Source organism: Palaemon carinicauda, chromosome 43 (assembly GCF_036898095.1).
Source record: "Palaemon carinicauda isolate YSFRI2023 chromosome 43, ASM3689809v2, whole genome shotgun sequence".
Classification (NCBI taxonomy): Eukaryota; Metazoa; Arthropoda; class Malacostraca; order Decapoda; family Palaemonidae; genus Palaemon; species Palaemon carinicauda.
The window spans coordinates 49,440,541-49,452,483 of NC_090767.1; the positions used below are offsets into that span (position 1 = coordinate 49,440,541).

General features: G+C 35.5%; 1 protein-coding gene across 1 annotated transcript; it reads left to right on the top strand.

The window, feature by feature from the left end:
• The first annotated feature begins 7,687 nt into the window (after positions 1–7,687).
• On the top strand, positions 7,688–11,548 carry LOC137633854 (uncharacterized). Its single transcript, XM_068366095.1, has 2 exons — positions 7,688–10,634; positions 11,389–11,548. The coding sequence occupies exons 1-2, from the start codon at positions 7,688–7,690 to the stop codon at positions 11,412–11,414; spliced, it is 2,973 nt and encodes a 990-aa protein (XP_068222196.1). The 3' UTR covers positions 11,415–11,548.
• The last annotated feature ends 395 nt before the right edge of the window (positions 11,549–11,943 follow it).

Sequence of the window (11,943 nt, forward strand, 5' to 3'; positions counted from 1 at the left end):
ATATATATATATATGTATATATATATATATATATATATATATATATATATATATATATATATATATATATATATATATATATATATATATATGTAATAAATTAAATAGTTGTTATTACATGTTTAAAACACATGTCGTAATATGTCATTTTGGATGAAGATGCTAGCCGTGAGATTTGCTGTAGTCATGTAAAATCATAAACAGGATGCACTTTGCAGCCTCGGCAATGTAACATTTTTCTTAAACATCAACACCAATGCATCAGTGTGTGAAAGATTGTGACGTCACCGGATGCAGGTGTCTTCCGAGAAAGAATGTAACAGTTTCCATATTGTGTTTAAAATGCTACGTCAACTAAGCATACGATATCTGTGATATCGATAATTCAATCAGTTCATATCTATACTTCACCAGAATTGGTCATCCGACCAAACCAACTCCACTCCTATGATGGAGATGTTTAACTCTGTGGTTTTTAGAGAATAAATACTTTTAAAGCTAATAAGATGAACTTCGTTATCCAGCCTTAACATCTTAAACAACACATACTCAATGTGTGCTTATAAAAGTAGCACACTAATAAATGGTGGCAGCGGTAACACACCAATAAATGGTGGCAGCGGTAACACACCAATAAATGGTGGCAGCGGTAACACACCAATAAATGGTGACAGCGGTTAAACTCTACGAATCAGAGAAAGATCTTCAAGTAATTATAATAATAAACTCTAAGAATTAGAGGAAGATCTTCAGGACATCAAAATAAGCAATAAAACCAGAGAAAGATCTTCAAGAACTCAACGTTATCTACATGTATCTACAATTTTGACTAAGTAACATAGTCCATCGAATTATATAACATTTAATGAATGTTATAAATACAAACTGATGAACTGGATCTTCAATCAACATCCTAGGAAACCCAAGGACTGACGTTCAACGTTTACAAAACATATCCAGGAAGCACTACATTCAACGGAAACGCGAACGATACATCGCTAACAAAACATCAAGCGAGAGAGAGAGGATGTGTCGACATCACACAAGCTAAGTACAAATTTTTAAATTCATTCCAGTTTGGGCAGTGAAGTGTAGTTATCACGAGTCGTTAGTCGATTATTACTGGGGTGAGTGGTTTGCTAATCTTTTATTTCCTTTCATTAAAGGAAACTGTGTTCAACTCCGAATTCTCATCTAGAATTTTTTCTCTCTTTGTGCTATTTCCTTTTTCTTTCAGAAATTTACAGGAAATATCTTTGTGTTCAGTTTTCTTTCAGAAATTCTCGGGAAATGTCTTGGGATTAGTAACAATGTTTGGGGAATTTTATTATACATATGCATTTACGCAGTGGATGTCTGTATCCATATAGATATTTTGATAAAATTGCAAGGGGTCACAGAGATAGGAAAAGAAATACAACAGTCATGACTCCCCCTGTGAGCCCTACCCCTGGACCTAGTGGCGGAGGCCAGACTAATCCTCCTCCAATTGTGACGCTTGTAAATGCCAGGTCAGCAATCCTTCCTTTTCAGGGTCGATTCAATGGGTTCTTGCCACAAAATGTGGAGTCATGGATTTCTTCCGTCGATGCCCATTTAAATGCCAAACAAATCGTAGACCCTTTTGTACAATTACAAGAAGCTAAAAGCTTTATAGATTTTTCTAAGGGGGATGCGAGTGCATATTTAAGAGGTGTTTCATTATAAGAAGCAGTTACCTGGGATGATTTCAAATTAAGGTTACGTACGGTCTATGGGGGTGAAGAAGCCTTGGATGTAGTATTAACGTTAAGAAATACACTTAATCAAGCCACTATGAATAGGCTTAATGTTATTGAGAGAGCAGCTCTCATAGCTGATAGGCTTAATGAATATCAGGACATTTTCGGTAATTCCACTTGGGTTATTAGGGATAACATCTCCGTGAAAGATTTTTTACGATTAATGTATTTAACTTGCATGACACTTATGTTGCCTGAAGCTTTAGTGCGGTGTTTTGATAAAAAGTTAACGCCTGCAAGTACGGAATTGGATGTATATAAACAGATAAAGAAACACATGTCCAAGTGTCCAGATCTCGATCCCGTGTTAACTCAAGTTTTTGCAAAGAATGAAACAAAGCCACAAACAGTGAACGTAGTTAAAAGTCAAGTAGCGGGAATGACGTGTTATAATTGCAAACGTCAAGGTCACTTAAGCGCGGACTGCAGAACGAAATTCCGCTCGATTCATAATAGTTCAACTCATTCATACAATCAATGTTACTCGCGTAAGACACAACAGAATCCCAGAAATACGCAGTTAATTCCACAGTCAGTTTCATATGGAAATAAAAAGAAAAATCCTCATTTTAACAATAAGAAGAAACAACCAAATGTCAATGTAGTTCAAAGTCCAAAGCAAACAAACACTTCTTCGAATATCGCTGAGCCTGGGTCGTCAAACTAGACCTCACAAGGTCAGACTAATTTTCAGAATGTGCAGAGCAAAGCAAATAACACATAGTTAACTCCAGAGGGGAAGAGAGTGATGTTGGGTCAAGGTCATTCATGTCAACATCAATAGTATTGAATAATCAATTTAATTTTTTATTAGATAATAGTGAGACAATAGATTTTCCTATGAAACACACGGCCGAATTAAGTAAAACAGTGCATGCTCTCGTAGATTTGCAACGAATCCATACAACAATAAGCCAAAATGAGTTACGACCAACCTTATATGCTGTAAATCTAGAACACAAATCTTTTACGTTATTTTTTGACTCTGGTAGTCCACGTAATATCATGGATTTGAAGACACATCATGTGTTGTTTTCGAACTTTCCGATTGAAAAATCTGGAGTTAGACTCTCGGGTATAGGAAATAATCAATCAAATGTAATAAGCATAACTCATGTTCAGTTTAAAGTCGGTAAACGCACGTTTGCCGATACATTTGTTGTTGTACAAAACATTGATATGTATCCAGCTGTAATTATAGGATACCCATCTATGGGAAATCAAAACATTATCTTAGCCCCTGCCAAGCACGGCGTGTATATCAAAGGGAAATTCTATAAGTCTTCTAATACCTTAAAATCAGTTTTGGATAAAAAGGAGACGACAAATGTAACCATAACGTACGTTGAAGAACCAATAACCTGTCTCACTAATATAGAAATAATATACGCGACCCAGCAGAATTCTCGTTCACCCGTAATATCATCTTGCACGTAATCTATCGAGCCAAACGTACCTTCGAATTTAATAGTGCAAAAAAAAAAAAAAAACATTACCGTGATCTGAAATATTAATCCTTTATGACACTTTGAAAACTAACGGTTTGTCTGTCACACAAGCTATTTATACAGTAGGCTCACATCAACAATGTAATATTGAAGTCTGTAATCATTTAAATAACACTTTAGTAATTCACAAAAATCAACATATCTTGGATGTAGAAGTTTATAAACATCGTATTCTTACCGTTGCTCTGATCAATCACTCTCAATCAGTTGCGGATGAATCCCTTTTGCGGTCTATTAAAAATAAAATCAATAAAGACATTCAAGATGAAGAAATTCAGCAGAAAATTTTTGGACTTTTAACTAAATATCATGATGTTTTTTCCACTACGGATGGATCCTTAGGAAAAACAGATGTGATCGAGCATCAAGTAAGGTTAAAGGACAAGCAGAAAATTATCTATGTACCCTCGTACAGACTCCCTATGAAATTCCAGAAAGAAATAAATGATGAAGTAGGTAAAATGCTAGAAGAAGGAGTCATTAGGAAAACAAACAGCCCTTATAATTTTCCTTTAATAGTTGTACCGAAAAAAGATCGAACATCTGCGTCGACTTCCGTCGTCTAAACGAAGAGACAATCCCTGATCGATTCCCAGTGCCATTTACTGACGATATTTTGTCTTTGTTAGGTCAGAATAAATATTTTACCAGTTTGGACTTACTTAAAGGCTTTCACCAGATATCATTAGAAGAAGATAGTATCCCATACACAGCCTTCAGCACAGCCAGGGGACATTATGAATTTTTACGGATGCCTTCTGGTTTACGTTGTGCTCCTATAACATTTACAAGAATGATTAACATAGTGTTTGGAGACTTTTTAGGGGATATATTGCATGCCTATATGGATGATCTTTTAATCTTTTCCAACACCTTAGAAGAACATCTACGTAAGTTAGAACTAGTACTACAGAGATTAAGACAACATAACTTAAAGGTAAAGATTAGTAAGTGTGAATTTTTCAAAACAGGATTAGTATATTTGGGTTTCATGGTGTCAAGCCAAGGTCTTAAAGTAGTCCATGATAAGGTGTCGGCTATACGTAATTTTCCCATACCTACTAATGTCAAGGGAGTACAGCAATTTCTGGGTTGTAGTGGATATTACAGGCGTTTTATACGCAACTATTCAATAATAGCCGCTCCTTTAACTGATCTTACGAAGAAAGGCGTAGATTTCATATGGTCTGACCAACATCAACAGGCGTTTAATACCTTGAAAGATGAACTGTGTAGTTCTCCTATCTTAAAATTTCCTGACTTCGGTAAGGAATTCTTCATTGCAACAGACGCCTCAGACTTAGGAGTAGGAGGGGTATTGCTTCAGCAATATGATAAACAATTTTTTCCCGATAGCTATCTATTCTCGAAAATTGAGAACTTCCGAAAGTAAGTATGCAGTAATAGACAAGGAAGGTCTAGCTATTGTTAATTCACTAGTGCATTTTAAGTTCATAATTTACGGTTATCCCGTTAAGGTTCTTACTGACCATAAACCACTAACAGAGTTCTTTAAAGGCTTCAACCACAGCCCTAAACGAACTCGGTGGCATTTGATCATTCAAGATTTTGGCGCAAGAATCGGGTATTTACCTGGGAAAGCAAATATCATTGCGGATGCATTATCACGCAACCCCGTGTCATCTTGTACGGAGCCTTGAGCTGAATTAATAGATATATCAACATCCATGCCTATTGTTAAAACGATATCTGAAAAAGAATATTTAGGCTGGAGCGCTGAATTGTTACAGACTGAGCAAAGAAAAGATGAGAAAATAGAAACAATTATAAATGCTTTGAGAGGCAATCATAAGGAAAAGGGATATATGAAGTATAAGCAGCAGAATTATATAATCAAAGATAATATTCTGTGTAGGACTGTGACAAGGAAAACCCTCAATACACCACATGTAACTAACGACCAGGTAGTAGTACCAATCTCACTTATTTCCACTGTCCTGAATTGGTTGCATTCAAATCCATTACATGGACACCCGGGGTTCTCATTAATGTCACAGAAAGCCAAATCATTGTTTTATTGGCATTCGATGCTTACAGATATAAAAAGACACATAGCTAATTGTCGCACATGTCAGGAAAACAAAAGGCATACGAAAACACCTGTCAGCCTAGGGGCTTATCCTGTGCCCAATCAACCCTATGAAAGATTACATTTGGATTTGTTAACAGGATTTTACAAGTCAGACAGAGGAAATAAGCACCTCTTAGTAATTATAGATGCTTTAACTCGATATACAGAACTAATAGCGCTTAAAACTAAAAATGCAATTGAATGCGCTAGGAAGTTTTACCAGTGTTACATTTGTAAACATGGAATTCCACACATGATAATCTCAGACTCGGGTGGTGAATTTAATAATCACTTTCTTACCTCATTGTGTGAATTCCTCAGCATAAAGAAAATAAATACCATGATATATCACCCAGAGTCGAATGGGCTAGTGGAAAGAGCAAATAGGAACATTTTAAATATATTAAGAGTAACACTAGGGGGATCAGACCCCAACTGGGATATTGCAATACCTGCAGCACTGAGTACTCTGAATCATTCATATCATATATCAATTAAAATGTCACCGCATGAAGCATTGTATGTTACCCCAGTTAGAACGCCTTTCCATGTATTAACGCCTACAACTAATCTATCAAATCCTTTAAAAGAATGTATAAATGCAAGTATAAGTCGATATGATACCCTTCGAAAGAATTTAGAAGAATCACAAATCATAATGAAAAGGAATCATGATAAAATAGCGAAGCCAACTAAAACATATACCGTGGGTGATAACGTTTATATTCAAATCAATGTGCGTAAAGGACTCAATGTAAGGGAATTTCATGTTAGTAACGCCATCTATTGATTGGTTTTGAAGTTACCGTATTTGCGAAGTTTTTGTTTATGATTTTATCCTTGTATTTTCAGTTTCATAATAGACTTTGAAAGATAAATTTTGTATTTTCTTTAGTCACGTTATAATCACCTAGCCGTGCTGTAAGTGGATTAACTGTTTGTGTTTATATGGAATATTGTTATCAGTTTTGTGAAATGTGTTAATCTTTAAAAGTGTATCTAAAATAGTTTAAGTGCATATTTAATTAAGTCTTTACGAATTGTTATTAATCATAAGTGTAGTTAAATTTCACAAGGTATGTTCTTTCGTTTTCAGCTAGGGTAATCCTCGACCCTTGGGGAAACAGTGCACGACCTTAAGCAATCCCGAACCAAGAGATGCACTTTTTATAAATCCTCGAACTATAATCACAGGTTCCCGCTGTTACATCGAAGCATACGTTATATAGGTGACTCTGAATCCGAAATCGAAATTGGTGTTATTTAGCGTATGATAAATGTCAGAGACCCATGAACAGTGACTTGTGTTATGTTCTGTGTTGTAAGGGTTATTTTTCTCGAGCAATTGTTGAGGTATTTATTCGTAACAAGACCTTTGGTGATTTATTATTTTTGTAATGGATGTTAAAAGGGTGTCAGACAGATAAGTTAATTAATAATTTTATTGTTCATCATTTGTTTATTTTTTTATTTCAGTATTATATCTTTCAATTTCATAATCCATAGTGGTGTTAATAAATTATAAATTGTAATTAAACTTTGTTTCTAAATTTCTGTATTTGTTTTACCATACCTAATCACAAATAAGCAGTGCTATCTTTACCAGGGAAAAATGTCTAAGGAATTCCCTGACATTAAGTGGTGTGCTCACCAGGCTAATTTAAATATTTCCTTGTTAATAGTGGCCTGCGTTACTTTGTGATTGGTTTGGTGATAGTCATTTATTTTCTATTACAACACTTAACAGTGCAATTAATTGGGGTGGCGGAAATTTACTTTGAGTATGTGGGCATTTTAAGAATACGGCTGGAAGGTCGCAAGTGGGAGACTTCCGATAGTTAATGGAATGTAAACAGAGTTCTTGAAACAGTGCCCGGTAACATAGTTGTTACGTAAGAGTTCAGTTGACTCTAGAGATATACTGGTTTGACAATTTTAAAGTTATTGTTTTTACTTCATATTTATTGTTTTTAAATTTATTGTTGAATCTTGATGTTTGGTGATTGGTTACTGTTATTTAATGAAAGTGTGTGATTGTCCTTTATTCATAATAATTATTTCTAGTACAATTCAGTTCCCGCTTATTGTTATTGTGTAACAGGTATCTTTAATGTTTCTTAAATTAAGTTGTTTGTAGGCAATGGTTAAAAACTGGATAATTTGAAATGGAATTTTATAAATTCTGGAAGGATGAAGGTTTGTCCATGGGACTCTCGGATGAAGCTCTTTTGAACTTTATAGAGAAGAAAATCAAAGATAGTGATGAGCGTGATAGAAGACATGCTGAAAGAGAAGAAAGGGCTTTGATGATTAAATACGAAGAAAATGAAAAGCAGAGGGAAGAAAATGAAAAGCAGAGGGCACATGAACTTGAATTGACAAAGATCAGAGGAGCAACATCTAACCCTAGCCATGTAACAGTTGCTGTGGATACTGCTAGACCTCTTCCATTTTGTGATACTGATGATATCACCGCCTACCTAGTAAGATTTGAAAAGGTAGCAGTTTCTCTTAACTGGGAGCGGAACTCTTGGTCAGTTCAGTTGGCATCAGTTTTAAGAGGTAAGGCATTAGATATCTACACGTCGCTCTCAGATGATGTTACAAGTGACTATGCATCATTGAAGGAAGCTCTTTTGAAAGGATTCAAGAAGACTAGTGACTGGTACAGGACAGCGTTTAAAACTGCAAAAATGGATTCCAAGACCACATATGAACAATATTTGAATATATTATTTCGAAATTTTGATTTGTGGATAAATAGTCTTAGGATAACGAAAGACTACGAAGATTTGAGAAACATTATAGTCTGTGATCAGTTCATGTCTACTTTACCCAAGGAAATGCGTCTTTTTCTTAAGGAGCGTAAACCTAGAACTCCAGAGGATTATTCATCATTGGCAGACACATATGCTTCAGCACACAAATGTTATCCTAAAGATGAGCAGAAGTCCTTTAGGCATAATGCGAATTTATCTAGTTCCAGTGACAAGATCAGTGAGAGTGAGAAACCAGAGAAAACTAGTTCGTCCCGTCCTGGTAAGATTGCATGTTACGGTTGTGGTCAGAGTGGACATATTTCGAGAAACTGTCCTAACAAGGTACCCAAAAAGAAATCTGAATCTTCTCTTGAGATAGGACAAGTTCTGGATAACACTGGAGTATGTGGACCTATGGTATGTGGAACAGTGAATGGTGTTACAGTATCTACAATACTTAGAGATACAGGTTGTACAGGAGTAGTGGTATCAGAGGATTTGATTCCTGATCCTGGAACAAATTGTTCTTATTCTACTCTTATTGATTATTTGGGCAGGAAGGACAGATTCCCTATTGTCAAGATTTATTGGAAATGTAATCTCTTTACAGGTTGGGTTAATGCTGTTCGGGCTCCAATAAAGTACTGTACTGTCTTATTAGGCAATATTCCAGGTGTACAGGACCATAATTTGTTTCCTCTGAAAAATACGGATTCTTCCATAGACGTAAATGCCGTAACAAGAGCACAGGTAAAAAGGAGAAATATTGTTCACCCTCTTTCTTTACCAGAACCATTTGATATATCCATTGATCATGAATCTTTTCTTAGGGAACAGCAGAATCACGAAGCTTTGAAATATGCAAGAGAAATGAGTCAGTCTGGAGATGTCAAACGTTGCAAGAATGGTTTGCAGTACGAGTTCGTGATGAGAAATAGACTTCTCTACAGGAAAATACAGAAATGTAAAAAGCCTCAGTTACTGGGAAAGGAACAGTTGGTTGTACCAGTTAAATGCATAAAATTAGTTTTGCGCCTTGCACATGATATTCCGGTAAGTGGACATTTTTCTCATAGGAAAACCTTTAATAAGATTAATGAAATTTTCTGGTGGCAGGGTATGACGTCTGACATATATAAATATTGCAAATCTTGTGATGTATGCCAAAAATCTTCTCTTGTTGGAAAAGTAAAGAAGGCTCAGATGGTTAAATTACCAGTGATCTCTACGCCATTTTATAGAGTTGCTATTGACTTAGTGGGCCCGATTTCTCCTCCTCGTGAAGCAGGGCATAGATATATTCTGACTATGGTAGATTATGCTTCAAGCTTCCCGGAAGCAGTCGCTTTGAAGAACATAACATCTGAAGACATTGCAGAAGCCTTAATATCTATTTTTTCCAGAGTGGGAGTGCCGAAAGAAATTCTTTCTGACAGAGGACCACAATTTCGATCAGAACTTATGTTGCAAGTACACAAGTTATTAGGAGTGAAACCTCTTTTCAGTACCCCCTATCATCCTGCTGCCAATGGAAGAATAAAAAGGCAACACCAGATTTTAAAGAGTATATTGAAGAAAATATGTGAGTTAAAACATAATCAGTGGCATCGTTTCCTTCCAGCAGCACTGTTCGCCATGAGGGAAATTCCAAGTGATACAACAGGTTTCTCACCATTTGAAATTTTATATGGCCGTCAAGTGAGAGGTCCCTTGACAATATTGAAGGAACTATGGACAAATTCGGATATGTCTACAGGGGAAACTGATCTTTATTCTTTTGTTTTGGAACTACGTGAAAAGTTGTCCGATGTTTCTGATTTGGCTGTTCAAAACATGAATATATCTTCCAGTACATATAAGTCTTATTTTGATTTGAAGAGTAGTAAGCGCCGATTTAAAGCTGATGATGAAGTACTTTTGCTTATTCCAGAAAAACAAGGTAAATTGCAGTTCTCATGGAGAGGTCCATACAAGATAATTGATAAGCATGGTCCGGTTGACTACTGGGTAAACGTAGAAGGTAAGAAGAGACTGTATCATATCAATCTTATGAAGAAATATTACCGTAGAGAGAATGTTAATATGTTACATGTAGCAGATGAAGATATGACTGGAATGATAAACACTGTTCATGTTAACAAAGTTGCTGTTATTAATGCTGATGAGGATGATTATCTGAAAATTGAAACTGTGGATACCAATCAGAGTACATGCAACATAAACCCTAATCTTTCAGATGTACAGAAAGATGATCTTCGTAACTTATGTCAGAAGTACAAACATGTATTCTCAGATAAACCAGGTAAAACTTCTTTACAAGAGCATAATATTAAGATTAAGACCACTGAACCCTTTGTTCGTAAATATTATCCAATCCCAGCTCATTTAACTAAGGATTTCGATGACGAAGTACAAAGTTTGCTTGATCTTGGAATAATAGAGCAATCATCTTCTAATTATTCATCTCCTGCATTGCTCGTCAAAAAGAAAGAAGGTAACTACAGATTGGTTGTTGATTTTAGAACTTTAAATGCAATTACAGATTTTGATTGTGAGCCCATGCCAAGCTTTGAGCAAGATCTTCATAAGTTTGCAGATTTTATGTACATTACAGAACTTGATATCTGCAAAGCATATTATCAGATTCCTCTAACACCAGAAAGTCGCAAGTATACAGCCTTTTCAACTAATCTTGGACTAATGCAATATGTAAGATTACCTTTTGGCCTTAGCACAGCTTGTGCGACGTATATTAGATTAATGAGGCAAGTATTGAAAGGTCTTTCTTTCGTAGTTTGCTATTTTGATAATATCTTTATTGTATCCAAAGACTGGAAAATTCATATGGCAGATTTGGAAACAGTCATATTGTGACTGCAAGAAGCGGGATTAACTGCTAAACCAGGAAAGTGTTTCCTCGGTTATGAAGAGATACAATATTTAGGATATGTAATCAACAAAAGGGGTATTTTTCCTCAACAGGATAAAATTGGAGCTATTTTGGATATGCCTGCTCCCACTACCAAGAAACAGTTACGAAGCTTTATTGGATCTGTAAATTTTTATGGTAGATTTATTCCAAATTTGTCAGATAAACTAATTCATCTTACGAAGTTTTTGAAGAAGGGTAGTTCAGAAAAATTTAATTTTGATGAAGATGCACTGTGCAAATTTAATGAACTGAAATCTTGTTTAACTTCTCCTCCGATTCTTCAGGTGCCTGATCTAAATAACATTTTCTTTTTAAGAACGGATGCATCGTCTACAGGTCTAGGAGCAGTTTTGCTGCAGTATATAGACGGTGAACCTTATCCAGTAGCATTCGCAAGCAAGAAACTTCTTCCCCCCGAGACTCGATATGCAGCTATCGAGCGAGAATGCTTGGCCATAGTATGGGGAATAAAGAAGTTTGAGTACCACTTAATGGGGAGAAAATTCCTCTTAGAAAGTGATAATAAGCCATTCATGTATTTAGAGACTTCAAAGTCTAGTAATGATAAACTAATGCGTTGGTCTTTGGCATTACAAGTTTATTCTTTCTTTGTTGTTCATGTGAAGGGTACCAATAATATATTTGCTGATTTGTTAAGTAGAGTTTAGGGGGTTTTGTCTTTTCTATGAAATTCCATGTTATTTACCTTTTATATATAAAAGACTTAATGGGGGGTTTTGTAAGGGAATTTCATGTTAGTAACGCCATCTATTGATTGGTTTTGAAGTTACCGTATTTGCGAAGTTTCTGTTTATGATTTTATCCTTGTATTTTCAGTTTCATAATAGACTTTGAAAGATAAATTTTGTAT